Source organism: Antennarius striatus, chromosome 17, assembly GCF_040054535.1.
Source record: "Antennarius striatus isolate MH-2024 chromosome 17, ASM4005453v1, whole genome shotgun sequence".
Classification (NCBI taxonomy): Eukaryota; Metazoa; Chordata; class Actinopteri; order Lophiiformes; family Antennariidae; genus Antennarius; species Antennarius striatus.
The window spans coordinates 12,869,696-12,896,406 of NC_090792.1; the positions used below are offsets into that span (position 1 = coordinate 12,869,696).

Genomic DNA, 26,711 nt, shown 5'->3' on the forward strand with positions numbered 1-26,711 from the left:
CAACTTAGATATCTGGGCTCTGTAGGTGGTCAGTGCTCTGTAAACAGATCTGACATCCTAACAGGAAGAGCAGCTAATAAGATTAGACAGTAGATTAATTAAACAACAATGTCTAATGTACTGCTGATGTCATCACGGAGCTGATGGAGGCCTGGATTAATCTGTGTGGATATGTTAGGATTTTCTTACTTCTATAGAAATGAATGCCAGCAAACAACTTGTTTTGTACTCAAAAGCCTTTTCGGGGCAGTTTCTTGTTATGACGTATTATCCCACAAAGACGTTTGACTTCACCCTGTAACTCATCAACATGTCACACAAAATAACAACAAATCACCAAATTCATGTAAAATATTTTTTTTTATTATTTACTTTTGAATGAAAAATGTATCTTAAAAAAAAGTTGAACTGCCAACATTGCTGAGAAGAGAAATAACCTTTCTATAAACAATATTTCAGGAACACGGTTTTTACATTCAACGTCCTTTTCGGCTCAACAATAGTAAAGAATAGCATTTAAATACACCCCATTTCTCTGTCTACATTTTAGACTGACGGGTATCAGTTTGTAAATAAGCACCTCATTGTGAGGAAAAAACAACCTTTGCCAAGGGTATCCAGGAAATGTTCCTACCTTTCAATTATAAAATAAATAATTAGGTTTAATGTCAAAACAATCTAAGTCCACTTTAATAGTTCATAGTTCTCTGTCTAATAAGACACAATCACTATGAACAATGAATCACAACATTTTAAACACATCTTTGACAGGACTACCGTACCAAGAATGTCGTACTCTGTCAAACAGCAACTTGAGTCTTTTAGTTCTTTTGTCAGACAACTGTTACTTCCACACATTCATTATCCGTTGTCCTCAGAACACAGCGTGTCCTGTACTCGTTCGGCCATCGCCACGTCTAAAGAGCAATAAAGAAGAAACTGATTTCAGATGGAAATACACAATAAATGACAGAAGACTCTTTTATTATATATTTAAGAGGCTTGTTTTATATAAATCAATAAAAAATGTACATAAACTTACAAAGGCTAACTGAGACTTTCAAAATTATAGCTTAAAATTGAGATAAATTGCATTTTAAGTCATGTTAAAGTTCTGACATGAGTGCACAGAAATTACCTGGTGATTTAAATAGTGGAAAAAACTCACCAGATTTTTGTTCCTTTTAATTGTGTGTCTTGATATCAACCAAATCATCATCCCCATACCCTCTAAGTCACATGTGTTAAACTCAAGGCCTGCGGGCCAAATGTGGCCCTCCACATTATTGTATGTGGCCCACGAGAGAAGAGGTCAGAATGTCTAAAAATAAATGTAAACATTTTTTCTGTGCAACTTTCATTTTGTAATTTAGGTTACATCGAGTTACATTTAGTTACATATATTAGTTACATCTGCCCCTCTGAGGACAGCCATTATGCTGATGTGGCCCTGATGTGGCGAAAATGAGTTTGACACCCCTGCTCTAAGTCCTCACCTCATTGTGTGGTATGCAGTGATGGAAGTCCACCATTTCCGACACTAGTTTTTCTGATCTGGTTGTGTAGAGTTGTCTGGGGATCTGTGGAGACAGAGCGTCGACAGGCTCAGTGTTTACAAAGCCTCATTAATATACAATAGAGCCAGAGGCAGTATGCTAGAGCACTAAGCAGCTCCCAACACCCAGATCTGAAGGAAAGAAACAACTACTGCAGCAGATTAAATATACAGCACAATGCTGTAAGTGTTGTTGGATTTGTGTGGATAGAAAGGTCTGAACTATGTTCAGTTCAGTGGATTAAGGTACTAAAGGTCGACTTTGGCCTTTGGTGGATATTTTGTTAGCATTAAAGTCAAGATGCGCATTAGTTCTCCAATGATAGGCATACAGGTTTAGAATTAAAACGTTAAAGTTATTGGTGATGAAAGCACAAAAGAAAAACACGTATAGTCAGAGTTTGTTAGAGTTAGAGTTAGATTTTGCTGTGGTTCCTGGTTTGAGGTTAGTGGTTTAGTCTTAATGGTTTAGTCAGTACCGTGTACCTCAATACTCAGATGTATATTTTCAACTGAGGCAAAATGTTCTTGTTCAGACTGTTGGGACTGAGAAGAGGCAGAACTCGAAGAATATGGCAATGTGGACACTTGAGTTAAAGCGCCATCATCACTCTCAAATACTGGGTTCACCCTCAAAGTATTCTCAAATGCATAAGGAGCAAGGGTGTGCCTACAATATGAAGGAGAGGAGGATGGGGGGAAAAGACAAGATATCACAAATCACTGAAGCAAAACAAGCCATGTCTGTTTAAAGAAAAAGAAACAATAATATAATAAGATTTGTACTCACACTAAAGTCACAGCCTTTCTGGTTTTCATACATTTCTTGTTAATGAAAATTAAAATGCCAACAATGACACAAACGAGGCAGAGACTTCCCACCAGGCAGGTGGCGATCATAGTGGGATCTAACGGAACAGACACCAGCTCGTTGCAGCGCTCTCCATGGTAGTGCCAGTATTTGCCTACAGGGCACCTGAAACACAAGAATAAACAAATATGATATGAACAAATATATGTCAACAAGTTTCTATCAAATGAAAATAATTCAACTTTAATTCAACCTAGAAAAAAACTTGTATTTAATTTTTTAAAAATTGATAATGTCGGACTAATATGACAAAGATAGGTTTGATTCATAATGTTATATGTTGTGAACAACATTAATGATGCTCCAGTATTATTGGACACCATGTAGGCTTTTCTAAACAAGACTAAAAAGTGACATCCCACGTAGCAGCAAAGACACAGCGTCCTCTGTCTCACACAGCAAAGCTTCATGGTTGGACTATTTTAACACGACGTGATGGAATATTTTGGGACACACATCACCCTGGAAATCACCCACACATCTGACACCTCAAGAATAGAAGATGGTGATAAGTAAAACAACATCATGAGGTTTGTTGGCTAGGATAGTGTGTGTATGTTTGTATGATTATATCTAGAAGAAGAACAAGATTAATCCCATTGGGGAAATTATTTTATAAACTTATTAAACTATTTTACACATATATATGTATATGCAAACACACAAACACACACACACACACACACACATAAGGGGCCTGTAACAGCATGCAAATAGTGAGAGGTAAGCAGGCAGCCAACTTGTGTTGTGCCTCGATGAGTAACTTGTAAGGGGACGATGCCTTGTTCAAGGGCACCTCAGCAGGACTCAGTCCAAACTTATCAGTCCAAACTGCTCTTGAACTGTGCGTTAAGAATTAATCTTACTCCAAACAGGAACACAATTCTTAGTGTGCCATTCTACTGTCTGACTGATGTGAAGTATTTGAAATTAATTCATTAATAAATTCAATTCAATTAGAATTAATTGACATAAGAGAAAACCTGCTTAAAAAAACATTTTCTACTTACAACTTCATCATTAATATGTCTTTATATTTGATTAAGTAAATTGAAATTGTGCTTTACCATCTGGTTAAATAAGAGCGTTTCAAACTAGGTAATTTAGAAACTTTGTCAAAGAAAGAAATGCTCCATTTGTAACCCGTGTCGAAGCACTGTGGTTTCCAACAGCAAACAAAGCATGCCAACCAACTCAACTATAAAGCACTCTTAAATTCTCAATGCTTTCTTCAGAAAAGTCAAAGGTAATCTAAGCATCCAAACCCTGAAAACTTGCAACTCCCTGAATGCACCACCAACGACAGCTTTCCCTTGATTGCAACTGTCTTCTTCTTCTTTTCCTTTCGGCTTTTCCCTTCAGGGATCGCCACAGCGAATCAACTGCCTCCATCTAGCCCTGTCCTCTGCATCCTCTTCTCCCACACCAACTACCTTCATGTCCTCCCTCATTACATCCATAAACCTCCTCTTTGGTCTTCCTCTAGGCCTCCTGTCTGGCAGTTCAAAACTCAGCATCCTTCTACCAATATATTCACTATCTCTCCTCTGGACATGTCCAAACCATCTCAGTCTGGCCTCTCTGACTTTATCTCCAAAACCTCTAACATGTGCTGTCCCTCTGATGTAATCATTCCTGATCCTATCCATCCTCGTTACTCCCAAAGAGAACCTCAGCATCTTCATCTCTGCTACCTCCAGCTCTGTCTCCTGTCTTTTCCTCAGTGACACTGTCTCTAGGCCAAACAACATCGCTGGTCTCACCACAGTTTTGTACACCTTTCCTTTCATTTTAGCTGAAACTCTTCTATCACACATCACACCTGACACTTTTCTCCACCCGTTCCATCCTGCCTGTACACGCTTCTTCACCTCTTTTCCACACTCTCCATTTCTCTGGACTGTTGACCCTAAGTACTTAAAATCCTCCACATTCTTGATCTCTTCTCCCTGTAACCTCACTTTTCCACTTGGGTCCCTCTCATTCACACACATGTACTCTGTCTTACTGCGGCTAACTTTCATTCATCTCCTTTCCAGAACAAACCTCCACCTCTCTAGCATCTCCTCCACCTGTTCCCTGCTCTCACTGCAGATCACAATGTCATCTGCAAACATCATAGTCCATGGAGATTCCTGTCTAACCTCGTCTGTCAGCCTGTCCATCACCATAGCGAACAAGAAGGGGCTCAGAGCTGATCCCTGGTGTAGTCCCACCTCCACCATGAACTCCTCTGTCACACCTACAGCACACCTCACCACTGTCTTACAGTCCTCATACATGTCCTTCACTGCTCTAACATACTTCTCTGCCACCCCAGACTTCTTCATACAATACCACAGTTCCTCTCTGGGCACCCTGTGATAAGCTTTCTCCAGATCTACAAAAACACAATGCAGCTCCCTCTGGCCTTCTCTGTACTTCTCTATCAACATCCTCAAAGCAAATACTGCATCTGTAGTACTCTTTTTTGGCATGACACCATACTGCTGCTCACAGAAGTTCACTTCTGCCCTTAGTCTAGCTTCCACTACTCTTTCCCATAACTTCATTGTATGGCTCATCAGCTTTATTCCTCTGTAGTTGCCACAACTCTGCACACCTCCCTTGTTCTTAAAAATGGGCACCAGCACACTTCTCCTCCATTCCTCAGGCATCTTCTCACTATCTAAGATCCTGTTGAACAACCCAGTCAGAAACTCTACCGCCACCTCTCCTAGACACTTCCAAACCTCGACAGGTATATCATCAGGACCGACTGCCTTTCCACTCTTCATCCTCTTCAATGCCCTCCTCACTTCATCCTGACTAATCTTTGCTACATCCTGGTCCACAACAGTCACCTCTTCTAGTCTTTGTTCTCTCTCATTTTCCACATTCATCAACTCTTCAAAGTACTCTTTCCATCTTCCCATCACACTACTGGCACCTGTCCCTATCCTTAATCACCCTAACCTGCTGCACGTCCTTCCCAGCTCTGTCTCTCTGTCTTGCCAACCTGTATCGATCAGTCTCTCCCTCCTTACTGTCCAACCTAGCATACAAGTCATCATAAGCTTCTTGTTTGGCCTTTGCTACCTCTACCTTCACCTTACGCTGCATCTCCCTCTACTCCTGTCTACTCTCCTCAGTCCTCTCAGTGTCCCACTTCCTCTTAGCTAACCTCTTTCTCTGTATACACTCCTGTACCTCCTCATTCCACCACCAAGTCTCCTTATCTACTTTCCTTCCAGATGACACACCAAGTACTCTCCTACCTGTCTCCCTGATCACATTAGCTGTAGTTTTCCAGTCATCTGGAAGCACCTCCTGACCACCTAGTGCCTGTCTTAACTCCTTCTTAAAAGTCATGCAACACTCTTCCTTTTTTAGCTTGCTATGCTGTTTGGCTGCACTCTCGCCTACCACTACTTTGCAGTCACTGATCTCCTTCAGGTTACACCATATACACAAAATGTAGTCTACCTGTGTGCTCCTACCTCCACTCTTATAGGTCACCCTATGTTCCTGCCTCTTCTGGAAGAAAGTATTCACTATAGCCATTTCAATCCTTTTTGCAAAGTCAACTACCATCTATCCTTCTGAGTTCCTCTCCTGGATACCAAACCTGCCCATCACTTCCTTATCACCTCTGTTTCCTTTACCAACATGTCCATTGAAGTCTGCACCAATGACAACTCTCTCACTTCTAGGCATGCTCTGCATCACTTCATCAAAGTCCAACCAGAATTTCTCCTTCTCCTCCAGCTCACATCCTACCTGTGGAGCATACCCACTAACAACGTTGAACATCACACCTTCTATTTCTAGCTTCAGACTCATCACTCTATCTGACACTCTTTTTACCTCCAGGACATTCCTAACAAACTCCTCCTTCAAGATAACTCCTACTCCATTTCTCTTCCCATCTGCACCATGATATAACAACTTGAACCCTGCTCCTAAACTTCTAGCCTTGCTACCTTTCCACCTGGTCTCCTGGACACACAGTATGTCTACTTTCCTTCTCTGCATCATGTCAACCAACTCTCTAACTTTTCCTGTCATAGTTCCAACATTCAACGTCCCTACTGTTAGTCCTATACTCTTGGCGCTCCTCTTCTCTCTCTTCGTGCGAACGCACTTTCCTCCTCTCCTTCTTCGACCAACAGTAATCCAATTTTCACCGGCGCCCTGTAGGTCAACAGCGCCGATGGCCGTCGTTGTTAACCCAGACTTCGACTGATCCAGTATGGAAGTCATAGGTTTGATTCGCGTCTTTGATTTGGCAAAAGTTTTACGCCGGATGCCCTTCCTGACGCAACCCTCTTTATTTATCCAGGCTTGGGACCGGCACAATAAGACACTGGCTTGTGTCCTCTTGCGGCTACATTCCTTGATTGCAACTGTATTATAACAAAATAAAAATAGAAATGCATGTTGAAAACAGTGATTTCCATCCCTAAATGAAGTCTTTGGAAATTATTGAGAAAAGAATGTAATCTAATGGCTGCTAAAAAAAAAAAAAGGTCTGTGTTTGCAAAAGATAATGAATACCCTTTCTCCATATGTGAAAACCTTTAAGTGCGCTGAAGTCATGGTGTTTTCTTTCCTCCGTCAGCTTTTGTGTACCTGCAGGTGGCTCCATGTCCTGGGATTATTTCACACAGGCCTCCATTCAGGCAGTAATTTGGCTGCACAACACAGGTGCTCTGACACAGCAGGCCATCCACAGTGCTGTAGCCCGGATCACACAGACATTCAGCCTCGCTGGTCCAACTGTTCACCACGCAGCGTGAAAATTCATTGCATGCCAGGAATTTACAGGGGTCTGCTTGGTCAGCTGAAACCAACAGAGGGGGAGAGGAGCATCAGATGAGGAAGAGTGCACACCGCAGAGGTGACGGCTTATTAACGTTAATGCAGCGTCGGTCCGTGTACAGATACGGCAGCAGTTAAAGGACACTCGGAGCAATGTGATTGAAGGTGTATGCTTTCCACGAAAGATGCTTAATGAGGTTCCACGTGAACGTGAACTCTGCCAAGCAGAAAGGAGCATCAGATTTATATGGCAGACTGTAAATGACTACACACTGATGACGTGCGTCGTGGAAATGCTGCCATTGTTGCATGAATGGGCATGAATACAGCATGAATTTTGCATCCATCAATAAGTCTGCATCTTGTAATCAGGATGCAATGTTACCTTAAATGTTTTGTTTTTGGGTTTTCTTTTCTTTTTACACAATTATTTTGGCAAACAAAGCATGTTTCACCTGGTTCTATCTCCAAGGAGCGACTGTCAATCTCAATATCAAGCCGATTAGATGCTGCACTGCAGAAGTCTTCAAGCACGCAGTGAACCGCCTCAGTGACATTGTAAGGTACCGGTCTGTCCAGCTTCATCCTGCTGTTTACCACAACGCTGCCATTCCTGAAGTTAAGAATTTCCAACTGCTTGAATCCGGTCAGATTGGATTGGAGATATGGCAGAAGCTGTGAGGAAGGACAGGGAGAGCCAATAAATATTTATTTCATCACCATTTTCTTTCACTTCTTCAGAAAAAGAAATCATCTAAAATAATGTTAGTGACAACAGAGGGAGGAAAAGCAATTTATCTGCTGCTCCTTCAGAGCAGTACTCAAAGCGAGACTGCTTTTGAAATAGAATCCTTCTTGATTCTAGGAGGACAAAGTTTTTCACTTGGGTGTTTGGGTTAATGAAATTACATCCGTGTCAAGTGCCAGAAAAGATCTGTGTCCTCTCGAGAGGAAGACCACGGTGACGGGGTTTGACTTCCACAACAACAACGCTGAGGTTGTCATAGCATGGCTGAGTCTGAATTATTCAGGTCACATTTTACAGTGTGAATGCTATGAATAGTTTGCAATTAAATTTTGATGCAAGCATGAAATGCTGTCATTACTGATGGTGTAATCACATCCAGAAAATAATTAGAGTTTGGTTTATAAGGATTCATATGAAAAGGTGTTAATTCAAGTCAGAGATCAATTTATTTTTTATTGTTTGGAGAGTCCATTTATGTTTAGTACCTAACATTAACACATGCATGCTATCTCCACCGTATCCAACTCACTGCAGAAGATTACAAGGCAAAAAGTAAGCACAGTAAGTACAAACAGTAGTGGCTTATTATTGTTGTTGGTGCTGGTGGTGTGGACATTGTTAAACGTATATGTACATACTTAAAATACAAATATTAATAAACAAGGAAGCTAAATTTTGTAGGTCTATTTCTTATCACAACGTTATGTAAATGTAAACACTAAGAAGAAAACTTGGGTTTCATAAAATTTTGTGTGTTAAAAATCTTCACAACCAATCGTTTTTTCTGTAGTTGCTATCGGTTTAGGCCGAACAATAAGCATCACCAGCATCTGATTTTAAAAAAAAATTCAAATCTCTGACCCCAAACTTAAATCTTCTTCTTTTTATTCAACAATATCCTCACAGATTGAGGAACTATTTCTGCCATGAGCTTGGACAGATGATGGCAGTGTCGGAGCAAGTCGACCAACTCAAGCAATGAACCTGCATCAGCGTCCATTGATCCGAACCGCACCTCGTCCAGCCACCTCACGTTCACAACAGACGGAGGAAACGTCAACCCGAACACAGTGCGAGAGGAAGAGATTACGATGCTTCAGCTGGCCTGGCTGCCGAGCTGGAGATAAGAGGCCTTAAGAAGCTCTGCTCTGATCCGTTTACTCCACTTATCACTGGCAGACACTTCACTGAGGGCTGGTTCCAAATAGCTAATAGTCTCTGAGAAAAAAGACCGCAACAAGAGTGTCCGAGATTCCCAATAAATGGACAACAGCCTGAAGTACAGCCGGACACAGGTTTTCTGTTTGTTGTCCATTTGTCTCAATGCAGAATATCAGCCTTCACATGTCAGCTGTAGATTAGATACCAAATTGTGTCTCTGGTGACTTTTATCCAAGGTCAAAACTCCCTGAGCTCTTTCACCACAAACTTCACTGTAACCCGTCCCACGGACTACAGAACAATCAAGATACGCTTGATCAAGAAACACAGACATGAACACAACCATCATCTTCTCTGAAGTTACACATGTATCTACTGGTTATTGTTTGGAGAGACCTCATTCAACAACCCTGATGTGGAAATGAAAATATGCTGCCATGAAAACAATAAATTATTAAAATCAAGCCAACCTCCATGTCCAGTTTTATTGGTTGCTTTACAAACCAGTAGGTACAAGAGTAATGGAGGCAAACAGAGGGAATGGCAAGCCACTGGAGGCTAATGGTTCATACATATATGAGCTCATATATGGAAGTATAGTAGAACAAATGGGGTCCAGTACCATCATTACATTATGTCCATTTAAATGGGCTGCAGACCGCGTATGATTTCATATTTTCTCATTTCTATCTTTCAATGGTTTGGCAACCAGTTTGGACCAGTCTGATAAATTTACCCTTTTCTGCGCCAAAATAGCCCATTTAAAGGAAGATATGTTGACTATTCCTAACGGAATAGAGACAATGACAGCAAACGGTAAATACTCACCAGTTCAAATGTTTGACCACATTAGTTTTGCCAGGAAGCTCAATAAATTGATTAATGAAGAGAACTGCAGAAACCACGGTTTGGGCAACCATTAAAAATTGGAGATGGAGAGTTATATATATTTACATCATTATTCGGGTTGTAATGTGTATATATGTACTGTATGTAAAATATCCATTACTTCATCTTGTACCGTCTGATTCAAAAAATAATGGAAAACAACGAATGTGAACAATGAAATGGGTTGCAAACACAAAGTCCAGTTTGCATCGGCACACCTCCACGTTTTGATGCTGAGGTCATTGCGTAACCCAAAGAGCAAGGCACCAAACCTAAAAATATGTTCCCGGCAGCCTTCACCGAAGCCTTGACACTGAACGGGGATGTCAAGTGATGCCCCTGGCATTATTCGCTAATAGAAAGGGGTTTACAGGGACGCCGTCTTCACCTGTTTGTCAGCAAGTAATGCAAATTAAAAAATCTAATTCCAAGACAAAGATGCAGCCATTTGCCATTACAAATCATAAATACCTGTGCTGAATTTACCCTTGAACACTCCAAGGCAAATTGACTTTGACTCATCTGTCATCTCTTTTATTTCACTGTCCTGCGGCATGCAGTAGAAAATTAAAAAATTCTATCTTCGCTACCAGATGCAGCAATGCCACTGGATGTCCACACACAGATGATTGATGTTACACTAAGCAGATTGGGCCCGTTAATAGCACAATGTGTGGTGCTGGAACAAGCCAGAATTACTTAAAGCTTCTTAACACAAGACACAAACCTCTGAGTCCCACAGTGACTAAGGCAGACCCAGGTCTCATGATTCAGACGCCCACGGCTAGTTTGAGCTCCACCAACACAAAAGCTGCATGACCTTTCCATTAGATTTACTGAGGCTATTGTCACGTTGTGCGCCACATTAATTCATTTATTTAATGATTCAATCGTTTTTAACTTTAAGGCTTCAAACATGCACAAACATTCCGGTAAAAAAAACAAAAACAAATGTGCAAGAAATGTACAAAAATGTTGGGGTTTTTTGTTGGTGAGAAATTATCAAATCCAACCACACACCACTGTACATGATTCCAGCAGTAGATAATAAATAATCAGTGCATGTTATGTCATGATAAAAAAGCACCTTCAATAAGTAGCATCCGCACACATCATCAAAGTGGAGAACTCCTCCATGCAAAACTTTTTTTTTATTATTTAAAATTTTCCAGTCACACAGGGCCATATTTATAGGTTTAATCATAATTTAGCATAGAGACTACCCAGCATTCAAGGGTAGTTTCCAGCCTTTATGCTAAGTTAAACTAAACAGTCATTGGTTGATCTTGTTTCTAGCTATTTTAATGAATAATGTCTCACTTTCTCTTTTCTTTCAGCAAATCTAACCTTATTTATGTAAGAAATCATATCCCAAAAATGTTAATCCATCAATTTTACTTTTTGTCTTTTTTGGTTTTTAAAACCATTTTACTTGCGAAGTAAGTTTTACAACTAAGAACAAATTACCTCCAGTCATAAATATTCCAGTTAAATACTAATATAAATATAGAATATAGTCCTTTAAAATTGCCAAAGTCTTTGCACAAATCAAGCTGGTAAGGCAGTTCACACATTATTTAGAACCAGACCCATAAATAAAACCAACAGACACGATTATTTGCAGCAGAAAGCTTGAAACATCTAGTATAAGAACAAAAGCCAAGCTGCACACTGAAGCAGAAAATGTTAGGTGCTCTCTGATTGTTAGATACTGCATTTCAGAAAGGTTAGTTAAAAATAGGAAGATCATGCTCTCTCTGAGGCATCGGAAATGAAGTTCCAATATGGAAAAAAAAAAATACCGGTATGGAGGCTAAAGTTGTCTGTCTCCTAGGCCCAGATTTACTGGAAGCTCCAGGGTTTGGCGAGTTTCTGGACCCAGAGCGCTGTGTCTGAGTGAAACAGAATAATCTTAACGCTGCCAACAAAACCTATGAAATTAAAGCGTCACAATAGTGCAGATACATCAATAATATAAAGCTACTTTGTAACTCCATCTCTATAATGTATTTATATACTGTATTAAAAAAAAATACACATTTATTAATTTTTCACAAGATTGAAAAAGGAATTGAAGAGGATAAGGCTTCCTGAAAAGTGCATCCTCGTTGCAGAGCATCAAGGTTCAGAGTAAACAAAGTAAATATCACCTGCAGACTTATTTTAGCAACATTATTGCACGCAGTCTGACAGTATTCACATGTCAGCTTGGCCTACAAAAAAAGTAAGTATGAAAACGTGGAATGTAAAAACATGATATCCAGAACAAAAGCTTGTGCACCTACCAGTTCCAGAAAGGTGTTCTCCAACGATTTATACTCTGGGGAGCTCTTATTGAACAGGTCATCAGAAAACAAAATGTTAGTGACCCTCAAGCTAAAGAAAACCACCAACTCTTTGTTCTTATCCACGACACTCATTAGTGGGGTGCTGGCTTGTCTCATGGCTGGTGCAGCCGTGGATTCGTCAGGACGTTCATCAGACTCTGAAGGAAATCCACTGCCACTCTCTTCTTCCAGGGGCTCAGTCACTTCCGCCGCCGTATTGTTCCAACTTGTATCTTCTTGAACGTTTGATCTCTCGGTGAGTGGATCTGTTGAGGCCGGGGTTTCTCCACTGTGCCCTCCAGTTGCTTCTTCTTGGTACTCAGGGGCTTCACCACTCTCTGCGGGGGATGGCAAGGGTTCCATATCAGCTTCTGGTTCAATCCCCTGGACGGCATTGTCATGAGGTGATGTTGTGGACATTTGAACTGCTGGTTCTGTGACATATAACTCAGTAGCTGGGAGGTCTGTGGACTCTGGTAGGTCTTCATAAATCTCAGCAGGCACATCAGTAATGTCTGGTTTGGACTCTGGAGTTGCCGAAGAAAAGTCCTTATTTTGGTCTTCAGGGACATCATCAGCAGATTTCAGTTCTTAGAAATAAAATATTTAAGAAAGGAGTTTAATGATCAAAGAAATGTAAAGGTACAACTTAATGGCATCACAAATATAAAATAACTTGTTTGGCGCTTTGACTTCTGTTTACTAAAGTGACTTCATCTGGAGCCATTTTATGTATATGGCATTACTCAATTTTTTTTAAAGATTTTAAAAAAGCAGGACAATGTATTTTTGAGAACCATTTAAATGAATAAAATGGATTAATGTACATCAGCCTCATTAGTCTTAGCAGAGTAATCAGCCTCTGCCGTCACCTCTGTGTCTGGACTCCATGGAGAGAAATATCTTTTAGCTGCTCAGGGCAGATGCCTTTGAGTTAACAACGTCCCTAAAGACTTTAACCATTAAAGACATTCTGACAGACTAATTATCACTTATCTTCTGCTGCAGCAAACAGCTGACTTTAACTCATTTACACATCGTTTCCAATTGAACTATTGACAACACTTATCCAGTGTTTTCGAAACAAGAACAGAGATGCTGCCCTCATCATTTTTGAGTGAAATATGGGGCCAGAATCACAGATTTGCCAAACACAACATAAAGTCTGAATGGAGAAAATAAACAGATTCTTGCAAGATCAGATTTTGTCTTATCAGTACCTCTGAATGTCTATGAATATAAATTTGGTGGTCTGCGTGTCTTCAGTTTCAATGTGATTCATTGCCTTTTTAGATGTGTGAACACAGACAACCACAGGGTCAATGGTGCTGTCATTCTTAGTTCACATAGAGACGTGTTCACAAATGTGTCTGGATACAAGAAAAAATAGCTGCTAATTATGGAGATGACCCACATTTAGAATAAGAGGATGCAAATAGTGGGAGGTAGAGCGGCGGGCCCAAAGAGTCACTTGTAGGGGGATGGTGCCTTGCTCAAGGGCACCTCAGCAGTGTTCAGGAGGTGAACTGACACTTCCCACTGCCAGTTCACACTCCAAATATTTTTGGTCCACATGGCCCTTGAGCTGACTGAACTACTGCCATCCCATTTACTCTCAGGGATGGGTTTACACTTAAATGTGTTTTCACCACCCAGTAAGTGTGGATCAACATTAAATGAGACATTATAAGGTAACGGACATTAACCACGGTTTATGTTCTGTCAGTCGATTAAATCAATTGTCTTTCTAATCTTCCATTTTTCTGTTACTATCGAGTCTTTTCTAGTTTCTTGTTTCCAAACAATTACCCTCAGATCCAACTGTGATCCCCTCTAGTCCACTAATTTTAGGGTTTTATAGATCGGCGATATATCCTTATCGGCTTTTCTTGTGTTTTGTCTCCTGCTCATCCTCTCACTGCCTTCCCTCCATCAGCAGAATCAAGAATTAGAACCTAAGGTTCTTCCTCTTTTCCTACAGAAGCACTAACTGGAAGTGACCTTACCCTCTGTCACCTGTTCCTCAGGTTCACTTTCAGCTCCATCATCAGGCTCGGCTGGCGTTGTTCCCTCAACCTCTCTCTCAGTTTCCTCTTCTTCCTCCATGCTGGATTCCAGATTTGTGTCTGGTGTGATGTAATTGGATTCCCCAGCAGTAGATTCCTCCTCTTCCCCTGCCACTAAAGGAGTGATGGCAGATGTGGCTTCTGAGAGAACATTTAGGATGAAAGGAATGAATGTTTCTGTTCCCGGTTTGATTGAAGAATATTCCAAAATACTTTCTGTCACTGCCACTGTGGGGAGGAAACTTTGTGTGGTAGTCTTGTCCTCCCTTGGCACCTGCGTGGCATTGTCCTCGGGTACGTTGTTCTCTTCAGAGTGGAGACTGAGCTCCGCAACTGGATAAACTGTTGTTACTGAAAGGTAAATGATCAACAAATTATAGAGCATCCACTACTTTTTAATTCCATCACATGTGATCATATTAACCTTACCAGCCTCAAAGCTAAGCGTCTTTATGTCAAGCGGTAGTGATGGTTCCTGTTTTAAGGCCTTTACGATAATGTGCTTCAGTTTTGGAGCGTTGACATCCTGGTTTGTTTCCATGTCGGGGGCCTCAAGGCCCTCAGGGTCGTCGTTGAGCTCCGTTTCTCCATTGAAGACCACGGCGTAGTGGACAGACACATCTTCTAAGCTGAAGCAGTACGATATATCATGACAGAATTCTCGTTCTCATCTCACTGATAACAAATCTTTTATACCGGTTCAGTCATGTGCCAAAGGGGGGAGGCTGTGTGAATTTTCTCTTTAGATTTCATTGAAAAGCTACCTCAAGTAAAAGTGATCAGAAATGTTTGTACTCTCATCTCATGAACTGTGTTGTTTATCAAAATCAATCATTATTACCAACTATAATCATAGTGTCCCAAGTTTAATTGAGTTTGATTCAACTTACCGAAAACCCAAAACACGGATCTCTTTGAATCCTGGAACTTTTTTAAATACATCAAGCAGCTAAACAAAAACAAAAGAAGGAAATAGATGTTTATCTCTAGTTAAATATAGTAAATACATCCATATCTATTTAAAGACTAAGGATGAAGGTTCCATCATGTGTTTAGCAATTTCAATATCATTCTGATAATTAAGGCTTACAAAACAAACTGATTAAAACATTTAATCATGATGTTTTTGCTATTTTACAAAAACAATAACAGAGTACCAAAACAATACAATACATTTGCATTCCATGTGTTAGTTACTGTTCACTAGAACAACAGTAAATAGCAATTGATTAGCTAATCAATCAATTAACAAGTATTCATTTCTTCTTCAATTAAAAAAAAATGAGAATTTAACACCCAGAAATGACTCTTGAAGACCTGTGGTTAAAATGTGAGTCAATACCTTCTTAGTCCCAGATAATCTATATGATTAGATCTTACTATTTCAAGCTTGTGGTCATTTGGCAGTCTTACGTAAAGTCCCTTGGTTGCAACCTTAAAGCTGTTAAATCAATCAAGGTGACATTTACACAGGTTTATATAGGTTTATACATGTTACATAGGTTTATATAGGTTTACACATGTTACATAGGTTTATATAGGTTTACACATGTTACATAGGTTTATATAGGTTTACACATGTTACATAGGTTTATATAGGTTTACACATGCTAGAGACACTGGAGATCACACTGATTTTACTGTCACACATCTGTCAAATATACAACACTAAGAATAAAGAATATTCTTTTTGAATGGAAGAATAATGCACACCATGGCATAGAAGAATAGTTCTGTTTGTGCCTGCTAACCTTGTCCTTGAGCTCCAGTTTTATGTCATCATACTGAGGATTCTCTGGGTCACTGAACAGCTTGCTGTACATTGGGTCCACAACAGTGACCCTGAATTCAACGATGTATTCCTCATAGATCTCTTTTATCATGTTGGGGTCTTCTTCATTCTGGCAAAGAAAACAGAAATATTAGCGTCAAAAACAGTCAAATCATATTGTAGATCTTGTGTGTTTTATTACCGCAGCAGCTTGGGTTGGTAGAAGAACAAGTTTGGGTGTCCAGGTGCCTGCAGGCAAAATTAATTTATTAATTAATTTATTATCAGAGATCATTTCTAACGGTTGGTAGTGATTCACTGGCAATCAGCCACTGCTGTCCAACTCACATAGTCTTCCTGGCTCTGGGGTTGCAGCTATATATCTGGAAATAAACAAATTATTCAAAATGCTTATTTAAATGTTTAAGACTCCGAATGAAAATCAATTTTCATTTTTGCATAATCTCCCATATATATTTCTTGCTTCATTTTATTGCGCATACCCTTCAATTTCAGCTTGTTCAGCTGCTCTCTGGAAAAAAGAAACAGAAGAACTGTCTATATAATATTTATATGAAAATAACAACAAAAGAAAGACAAACGTTAAAGTTACATGGTCCTAAATGGGTTGATAAAAGTAATTTGTTCACATTAGTTATTAATGTTACGAAATGACTCACTCTGGCAGCGACTTCCAGATGCTCCTGCGAGCTGCTGAAGTTCTGAGCCAGGTCGTCCATGCAGAGGTTTTGGGTTTGGCAGGCGTAGACCCAGGCTCTGTATTCTTCTGAGTTGGGGACTCGGTCCAAGAAGATCCTAAAAGCCTCCCATATTGCCTCCTGACAAACTGAAAAGACATGGCATAATGCTACATGTGCTTTCTTTTCCTTCAGAAAATATTAGAGGGAATCATATCAGTGAGGAGTGAGTGAGGAGCATCTCGTCTTCTCAACATACAAAGGTTTCATAGACAACGCATTCAATGTGTTTACAAACAGGATGGAAATTACACAATTGAGCGATAAAATATCAGAGAATAAAAAAGATTGATGCTTTTGATCTTTACATGATTTGCTCTGATTATTCCTCCATCTACAACATTGCCTCACTGCTCTGCCCACAAAAGCTTTTCCACACTGCTTACCATATGAGTACACAGCACACAAATGTCCACAACTCCACAATAAATCACAAAATATATTAAGCATGTTATGATTTAGAAAACCGGAATTGTACGAACACTTGTCTTGGTAAATGTCAAACTTCATTTTTACATCACTGAGTGTTGGTGACATTTTTGTTACTATTATGACGAAAATCAGCACAAAAGCCCCTGGAAAAGAAAAAAAAAAAGATGATTTATCTGCTTCAGTGGGGGAAACAAACCCTGCATTGTCCAGTATCTTGCCTGTGGGAAATGAATTCATTGACAAATTCATTTCTGGGGTGATGCAATTATTTCTAATTCACAAAACTAATCTGCCTCCTTTTAGAATCATATGCAACAGCTGCTGTCATAGAACAATTATAACAATAACTAAGGAGATGCCCTTTCAATCCAATCTACAATTCATATCTTTAGGACAAAAGATATTTGCATCCCCAAAATCAGCAGTGTGCCTGGCATAATGTTAACTTCAAGCTCAAAGCAATTAATCTGCAGAAGCAGAGCACACAAGTATTTACTCAGCTTCCATTATAGGCATCGTAATTTCACATAAGTTTTATGAATATTAAAATATAAAAGTGGAGATTTCCTCCTACCTCTGAGTTTGTAATAAATCCGATGGCTGCCGATGATTTCTTTTATTGTCTCCTGGGGACACACTTTGACCCCTGTGTTGAAGACTGTTGACCTCTTCGTCCTGCGTCCATCCTGTGTTTCTCTCACATTCATGTTGTGTCTGATCGGCCTGGAGGCTTCTAGAAAGTGTCGGTACTTCACATCCCTGAGTCCAAAAAAACCGTTGTCATGAAGGTCTGCAAAAGCAGTCAGTGAGGGTAGAAGTTTAGGTAGGAATACAACAATGTGGGCTATTTTATTTATCAGGACACTTCAACAAATAGAAAACACGTGTGCACTTCATGGTAAGTAGCTGCTTTTTTGTTGAGTGTGACATTTTTCTCCGATGATGATCCTTTCAATTAACAACAAACAGCAGAAAGTCAAAACCCTTTGTCAGCTGACAGTTGCAATTATTCACAGCTTCACAACTGATGTATAAAGGATAAAAAACACAAATGCAACTGAAGAGTGTCCAGTCTGACTGGTACTTAATCCAACAATTTGGCTAATGCTATTTGTCCCTCCCTCTTCATGTATGTCCCGCTACCTATAGGGTAAATAGCAGCTGGCTCTATCGTGATCAGTACATTCTAAAAAGAAGATCCCTAAGAACCAATTCTGGCACAGTTTAGTGGATAGAAATCCTCTGGATTCATTTATAGGTGTACTGTGTAATTTGAGCCTTCAAATTCTCTGTAGTGTGAAAATATTGGAAAAAAGCCTGAAGCTTTAAGGTTCTGAATTGTGACTAGAAATACATGCTTCTCAAAGCTGAGAAAATGCACAGATGTTTAGAGCTAGCAAATGACTGATGTTCTCTCCTCTCTAAGGAATGGTTGCTGGATAGCCCTCGGGCAACTTGACCCGTGTTGCAAGCGCAAACTTACTCAACAGCGCAAGAATGAGGTCAAACTGAGGAGCATCCGGGTGTGAATGTGCAAAGATGCATTCATGTGAATTACAGATGAAAAGGTATTATAAAGAGGTTAAAATGAGGTACAGTACATATAATGATGGCTAATAAGAGGTAATAGAAAGTCCCGCCACACAAAAGTGTTAAAGCAATAACACAGAAACCAACAGGGCTTATGGACATATACATCAGAGAGATGCTGCAAATGTTATGAAGAAATCTAACCTAATTCTCTGATCACCTTGGTAAAGAAAACAAGCTGTTACCATATTGAACCTGTGCAGGAGGGTATTCCACATCATTACACAAACCAGTGTGCCAGTCAACACCCTGTAACACAGTCAACCCATTGAAAAATCTATTTTAGAAGAAAAGCACTGTGTAATGCCAAGTGGCAAACCTCAGAGAACTTAAGACAATAAGCCAGGATTTATGAGCCCCAAAATACAGACTCCTGGTCATCAGATCCACATGACAAAACTGCTTCCTGTGGATTAAGGAGCTCAGTGAAGGTTACTAAGGAATAAAATGAAAAAGTGAGTGAACTATACACTGTTATACATACTCAATAATAAATGTTACACTGGCATCAAACATGCTGCATTTTGTGTTGATAAAGACGAAAGAGTACAATCTTCTGCACAGCATGGTAGACTAACACGAGACCACAAGCAAAAAGCTTTAGCACAGGAAGAGACTGGAGAATGTCAAGTGAACACGTGCTCAAAGCTAAAAGTGTACATTTGTATTTGGGTGAGTGGACATCATTAGCTCTGCAACATTAACCAACATATGCAGAAAAGACCAGAAAACTGTATTCTGGATGTGTAATTGCATGAAATGTGAGTAAAATAGTAGCAGTGAATTGTAATTCTGTTAATTCTTATCGTGTTGTCTGTGTAGGTTCTCAGTTATGCAGGTCATCGTTATCCAAAGCTGTTCAAATCAATCCACTGGACTTTAAGAAAGTTTCTTGAAAACGTTTCACCTCTCATCCAAGAGGCTTCGTAAGTTGGATGAAAGGCGAAACATTTTCAAGAAACTTTCTTAAAGTCCAGTGGATTGATTTAAACAGCTTTAGTTAATTCTTATCACACAGCCGGTACACTGATTACAATAATAAGACACTAATAATACACGGATAATTAATTGTTTACTTAAAATGGGGTTTGATCTTAGGAGCTCAATTTATTTTTTTGTTTATTTAGTTATTTGTTTAAGAAGAATTTACAATCATTGTGTAAGAATATGTCTGAATGGTGTCACAGGATTCCACCTTTTTGATCAGCCGCTCTGTGAAATTTCTTCTCTTCTCAGTGTCCTCTATTAACTGTAAATGGTGTTATCGAAAAGTGGAAGCATTTAGGAACAGCATCTCAGCCACAAAGTGGAAGACCACATAAAGTCACAATCACTTGATTGACCTGCCATCGACCCCCTCAAACACCTTTGGTATGAACTGGAATAGAGACTGCAAGCCAGGCCTCCTCACCCAACATCAGTGTCTGACCTCACAAATGCTCTTCTGGATGAATGATCAAAAACTCCCACAGAAACGTTCCAAAATCTTGTTGAAACCCTTCCCAGATGGATAAAAGCTGTAATAGCTGCCATTCATACATTTATACCTTGGAATTTAGAATAGAATGGAATGTCATAACACTTCCTGTTGGTGTAGGGTCCAGTGTCCTAATACTTTTGTCAATAAAATGTAGTTTGTAGCGGTTTTTGCGCTGTGTTTGTGTCCTAGATGATATTCTAACTTCACTGCAGAATATGCATGACTGTGACAGTAGTAATCATTCAGTAAAAAAGATCAATGTTTTTTTAAACTTTGTAAATGACCTTATTACATAAACAAATAACTTTTACAATGAACAATATTGTTCTCTTCAAATCCAAATTTGGCTGAACATCAAGAACATGGAAAGAATTTGTGGGCATTGAGATTGTAGAGTGTAGAAATATGAGCAAATTGATCCCAGTGTAGTGCCTGTCAGGCAAAACCTCTTACCCAACCAACCTGTCAGCCCCAGACATTTCAGGAGGTCAGAATAGGGAATGAAGGCAAGATCACATTTACCTTAATAGCTAAACCACCCAGACATTTGCATGGACTTTGGGTGTAAAAATGGAGCCTAACTTGCACATGCAGGAAAACAAGGGCCTGAGACAGCGGAGGGAGCATTTGAGTGGGCATTAATGCCCATTCCAGCCGCAAAAGGCCTCAAAGCAAAATTACAAGCCAGAAAAGATTAGCGTCCTGCGACACTGGGAACAGAATGGCTTTTGTTTCCTGGATAATGAGCTCACTCGGGCACATCACACCGAACAAGACAACCAGTACAGACGTAAATGTTATTACTGGTGAAATGATGCTATCTCTCCATGTGATCATCAGTCCCTGCCTGTTTAATTTAAAATGAATATTCATTATGTTTAATGTCGCTCGTTTGCTGCTTCACATTTTAAGGGTGAGCTAACATTTAATAATAAAGAGCAGATTCCCAGACACAGACTTGTTAGTAAAAGAAACAAACTGTTGCTTTCAAAATGTATTGTCACCTTCCTAAATCTTGTGTTCTGCAGTGGACCACAACATATAGCAGTAGAAACATCTTTTAAATTTCAGTTCCTTTATCTATCTGTATCTATCTGCAGTTTCATTAATAAAGCTAGGTATAGAGGATAAAGAGTGTCCATCATTGACACAAACACCACGTCTTCCTCCTAGTTATGTCATGAACCAACAGAAAAATCAGAAATATGTTAAAACATCAGCCTGTCAGCAGGATCCTTACCTTTGATTTGACTTTCTTGGAGGGTAAACAGACACAAAGTGAAGAATAGTCCTGATCTCAAAAGCATGATGTGCATTATGTGGTTTTCAATCCTGAAGTTGTCATTTGTAAAGATGTGCGGTGAACAACAATATAATCTAAAATCACTTTGTTGTTATTTGCGAGTTAGATCCCAACAGTCTCCTCCCCTGCTCAAATGTCACGTTCAGGTTGTTTGGAGTCCAGTCCACTTTTATCTGCACTCCAAGTCAGTTCTTCAGCAAGTTAGTTCCTGAGTACTGTTGGACCCCTGTGCAGAACGGAGGTGCCGTCATGGGTAGAAGAGCAGAGCAAGTGAGGGAGGGAGAAGAAGTAGAGCTGTGAGAGGTTAGAATTGTTGGCTGTGGACTTTGCTGCTGCACTGTGTGACTACAGTGATGAGGTTAAAAGAGCAGGCTCTGTTTTGAATCTAATCTCTTTACCTCCTTCTTGCTGCTCGTAATCCCCACTGCGCCACGTGGCTGACCAGCCTCATCCTGTTAGCCACCTTCTGGACCCTAATCTGTCATCTCAACAAACCAGGAGATCTACTTTCTAGCCTAGATCATGTGCCAACGTTCCACAGTTGCCCCAAATTTGATCACTGAGCCCTTTTGTGTATGTGCTTTTTCATTATTCAACAGTCAAGCTATTCCACTTCTCTGGCTGAGATTAGAGTCCTTCTTCCTGGATATCCAAAGCAAACCTGGCCCTTTGTTGAGGGTGTCAAGTGAGGTCACACTTGTATTTTTGTTCTGCACTGTGCCCGGCTGCAGGGTCGAACCATATATCTCATTCCTGTTCTAGTTCTTACAAAAATGCTAAAACAATTAATTATCATCAAATATTACCATCATCTCCATCTTGCAGAACTGTATATTCAGATGAAATTATTTTTTTCACTTTTGTCCATCAAGCAACTTCCTTTTTCATTCCTTCATCTTTCTGCTGACCTTCATGGGGATCACAATCATGAAATGCAATTTATCCTCGTATTTGATGATTATATTTGCCGTGATTACTCAGTAAGATATTTTGCTAACCTCCGTGGTTTGGAGGTCATCATCAGGGTGATTACTGCCTTCTGCAGTGTGCAGAAAAAATTATCAGCGCTCAGTGTTTATCAGTGCAATGCTGTACTTCAACATGGTTAATCAAACCAATCTAACCTGCATTCATGAACCAAAATACCTGTCATTCTCTTGTATTGTGTTTATGAACAGTAAAGAATTTAATTTAGATCTGCTCTAGGCACATTGAGACCCACATTATTTTTTATTATTTCTTCTTTTTTTTATAAATAACTTTAACATCCCTCGGTGAACTAAAGTGAAAATATACATTTAACTGTACATGCATGGACATGCTGACGAGTCCAGTCCTGGTTATTTTGCATACATTGTGCAGGCAAACCTGACTGTTCCAGTATGTGACCTTGACCTATATCCGTCAAGACTAGGATCAGGGGCACAGGTTGCGTTTCACGGTGAACCATGAGTCAAAGATTTTAAGTTCAGGTTGAAGATTAAGATTTCATCTTTATTATAAGTATAAAATGAGCACTTATGCAATACTATTGCTGAATTTTATTATGCATAACGCATAAAAGCAGCCCAATCTTGTAGGCCTTGTAGATTAATAATGCATTTTTTGTGTCCTTGTATATTATTATTTTTACCAAGATAAACAAGTCCTTGTCAGTCCCAACCAGGATTTTATTCAGACGAGCTTGACCTTCTCCAACTAGCTTATAACTTGAATCAGTGTCCAATTACAGGAGTCAGTTTAGATTATGCAACAGAGGAAAAGAGGTACTTGCCATGTGTCAGAAGAAGTTATTTCATTAGCGGCAGAGTTTGGGTGTCTCTGGCTCAGTGGGTCTGGCACAGCAAAGTCTCTTCTGCAGTTGCAGCCACCAATATAGAGTCATTTTTCAGACAAAATGTGTAGATTGGAAGGTCAGAAACCAAAATTTTAAGATACCAAAACCATTGAATCACATGGTTCCAGTAGAGCATGAAAAGACAGAGCCCAAGATAACCAGTCTTCTAATGAGTTTTTGATTAACAGAAAACAACCTTGTGAATTGAATTATTTCATAATGAGCAAATGTCAAGAATATAATCAGACACAGATCAGGTAGATAAAATAGAAATGTCCAGTCTTCACTCATATTACCTGAGCAAAATAGGGAATGATATGGCCAGAGAGACAATGCAAGATCAAGGACTCAAAACTTGTCCAGATTCGTCAGTGGAAGAGGCAGCAAAAGTCATCAATTATGAAGAGATTCAGAACAAAAAAACACTGAAAATGAGCAAACTCTGAAGATTGTGTGAGGATACTGGTTTTGACCTTTGTCTGTATTGTTCTGGAGCAGGAAGGCAGAATGTAACACAACTTACGCCGACCCAGTGTGCGCTGGGATGGGACAGTGTGGCCTCAGATCTGCTCAGCTTGTATCCATTGAAGATTGTGGGGTCACATCACATCATCTAAAGATGTCCAGATGAGCAGAGCCTCCCCCATGTCCTGGGGATGACTAAATGGATCTTGAAGAATGCTCTTGCAATATTGTCTGAGTACCAGTTGACTTATCATTCCAATTTAGTTTAGTAAACTCTACAAATACCAAAAGACCATACTATATTACCCTCAGGGGAACAAGTATGTGAGATGATTGACAGTGTTCAGTTCCCGTAGGGGGATTGAGGAGAAACTGTCCTGGCCAGCTTCCATCATCATCATCATCAAAACAATAATAATTTCATCTACAGCATATGACCCCTCACTACGTGGTGTTTTTGGAAAAATGCCAGACTGCCTGGGGTCTGGGCAACCATCCTAAGCCTTACGGGAGAGTCCTATTCTCTGGGTGAAACAACAATTTAAAAAAATTAAATAATTTTGGGAGGGTATGTTTTTTTCTTCACAAAGTTGTCTATTTATTATTTGATTCTGTTATGTTTTGATTATTATTTTTGTTTTTAAATTTATTTAGTGGAAGAGTTCAAAAATTATTAACCAGAGCAGGTGTGTTCTTTAAATGTATGCAAGGTGGACACTTCAAAAAAATCCAGTCTGAATTTCAACTCTAAAATTGAGACAGGGTTCAATTAAAATTTTTGAAGTTGCACCTGCTACAAATGGTGAAAAATGTTCTGACTTGAATGAATGAAGAATATTTTAATAATCCCAAAATTATTCAAACAAACCTGGAGATGCCGGGGATTGAACCCGGGGCCTCATACATGCAAAGCATGCGCTCTACCACTGAGCTACATCCCCTTCTATAGAAATGATATGTATAGGACGAGTCAACAAATGTGAGTCCAAATGATTCTTCTCTAAAGTGTGTGTTCTGCTTCAGGCAAAAAAGATGTTCCCCCTGCACCTCATCCAGCATAGCAATTCATGCCACCCCTTCAGAGTGAGTCTGGGCCGGCTGCACCCCCTCAGCGCCGGTGCTTTTGGGGTCAGACGGTGATGTGATGCCTGACACTTGTACAAAGAAGTCAGAGTCATTATCTGTGCAATACTGTTGAAGTTCTCCATGAATGCTTGTGGTTTTCTTTTTTCCTTCAAGTTCCTATTTTGTCTGCCAGACACCCACTCACCAGAAAATGTGAAAGAACAAAAAAAAAGTCTTATTCTCACATGCTGAGTTCTTTATATACTATATGCGTATTTTCAGTCCTATATGTTGTCTACAGCAGTTATATTTGTTTCTGAACCTTAAACCTTCGTCCTCAGTTTTACCTCCTACCTGTTCTCTTGGATATTTGTGAAATATAACCTCAAAAGACTTCCACACAACTTATTTAAAAGAAAATCCTTGATTCATTTCCAGTGTCAGCTTCTAGAGACCTTAGGATATTGGAGTACCTCAGGGGTGCATCCTATTTTTAGTCATGTTTGTCTAAATTCTCCTCTGTGGAAAATCCCCTCTGGGCTGATTAACAGTGTGATCTTCAAGCCTGCAGCAGGGAAAGTGACATTGCCAGCGTTAAATTGTGCCAAAACCAATGACCTGGTACTTGAGATCATATGTGAAAAGATCCCTATGCTTCACTAATCTGTGAAGATCTTTGTAAGTGTAATTAAAAAGTCTTAAGATGCCACAGAAGTTGTGACACCCATGAACTCGTGAACTCCCATGCAGACAACTGTCAACTGCTGTGAGGAAGTGTGAATTCTATACGTCACTTCATTAATCAAGTGGACAGTATGTGCAGTGACAACTGTGATGAGAACACTCTTTTTTTCCCCTGCAATCAAGGGCTCAAAAAGAGCCACCACTTTTCTGTGTCCCCCAGGACAATTAGGGTGAATCAGAGGAGGTGGATTGCAGGGGCCCAGCAGGTTTCATGTATTAAGCGATTCACAGTTTACTACACCAATCAAGAAAAGTTTTATTTGTTTTTTAAGTAAGCACATCTGGAATCTTGCCTTGTATTTGATAGATTCTTGCATAAAGAAGGGAAAACAGATAAGAAATATCAAAATAATTAAAAAGGGCAGTATTTGTGAACTCAATCAGGACCTTATTTCTTTGGGGTGTTGTAAACTCCTCAGATTTTTAAAAAAAAACAAAAAAAACAAAAACCCAGCTGAGTTAGTGCTGTAAATCACTGTTTGAGAACTGCTCACACTGCTGCTTTAACAATTTTTATAGAATTGCTGACATGATGAGCATTTTAATGAATTACAAAGTGTGCATCTTTGAAGTTAATAGCTTAAACCATCCACACATTAATGGAAACCAAATGTTCTCTGGGGCATGTAAAACACAACGCGATTTCATTAGAAAAATAATCAACTGTAACATAAGGATAATTATTCTGTAGTCAACTCACTATAACATGCTCTTTATTAATGATTGCCTAGCTCACTTAATTGTGACATTCTAAATCACACTATAAATGATAAGACTTACACACAGCAGATGAAAATTATTGTGGAGGTATCACATAATAAATTACGAACCGACTATATTCTGTCTTATA

At 39.6% G+C, this 26,711-nt stretch overlaps 1 protein-coding gene and 1 non-coding gene across 7 annotated transcripts; both read right to left on the reverse strand.

Annotated features, from left to right (window-relative positions):
* Positions 1-416: 416 nt before the first annotated feature.
* Positions 417-22,079, reverse strand: impg1b (interphotoreceptor matrix proteoglycan 1b). 6 transcript variants are annotated; one of them, XM_068339129.1, is made up of 19 exons: positions 21,688-22,079; positions 17,952-18,167; positions 16,868-17,034; positions 16,691-16,719; positions 16,536-16,570; positions 16,390-16,436; positions 16,168-16,317; positions 15,307-15,365; positions 14,846-15,045; positions 14,630-14,767; positions 14,357-14,530; positions 12,309-12,940; positions 11,826-11,954; positions 7,682-7,901; positions 7,038-7,248; positions 2,346-2,531; positions 2,042-2,225; positions 1,497-1,580; positions 417-917 (listed from the first exon to the last, which is right to left on the reverse strand). In XM_068339129.1, the coding sequence occupies exons 1-19, from the start codon at positions 21,761-21,763 to the stop codon at positions 834-836; spliced, it is 3,021 nt and encodes a 1,006-aa protein (XP_068195230.1). In that variant the 5' UTR covers positions 21,764-22,079; the 3' UTR covers positions 417-833. The 6 variants fall into 6 exon arrangements, with proteins under 6 accessions (XP_068195230.1, XP_068195232.1, XP_068195229.1 ...); XM_068339131.1 differs by having other exon boundaries at positions 14,357-14,767; positions 17,952-18,136; XM_068339128.1 differs by having other exon boundaries at positions 11,826-11,915; positions 14,357-14,767.
* A 2,842-nt stretch (positions 22,080-24,921) lies between these two features.
* trnaa-ugc (transfer RNA alanine (anticodon UGC)) lies at positions 24,922-24,993 on the reverse strand. Its single transcript has one exon. It is a non-coding gene; the product is annotated as a tRNA-Ala (tRNA).
* Between the last annotated feature and the right edge of the window lie 1,718 nt (positions 24,994-26,711).

Bases quoted from the DNA above. Each gene is read 5' to 3' on its own strand.
- impg1b (XM_068339127.1), bottom strand. From the start codon at position 21,763: ATGCACATCATGCTTTTGAGATCAGGACTATTCTTCACTTTGTGTCTG. The intron at 16,318-16,389 runs GTAATAAAACAC...TTTCTTTGCCAG, and splicing joins TACCAACCCAAGCTGCTGCG to AATGAAGAAGACCCCAACAT. The intron at 918-1,496 runs GTGAGGACTTAG...ATTGCTCTTTAG, and splicing joins ACTGCATACCACACAATGAG to ACGTGGCGATGGCCGAACGA.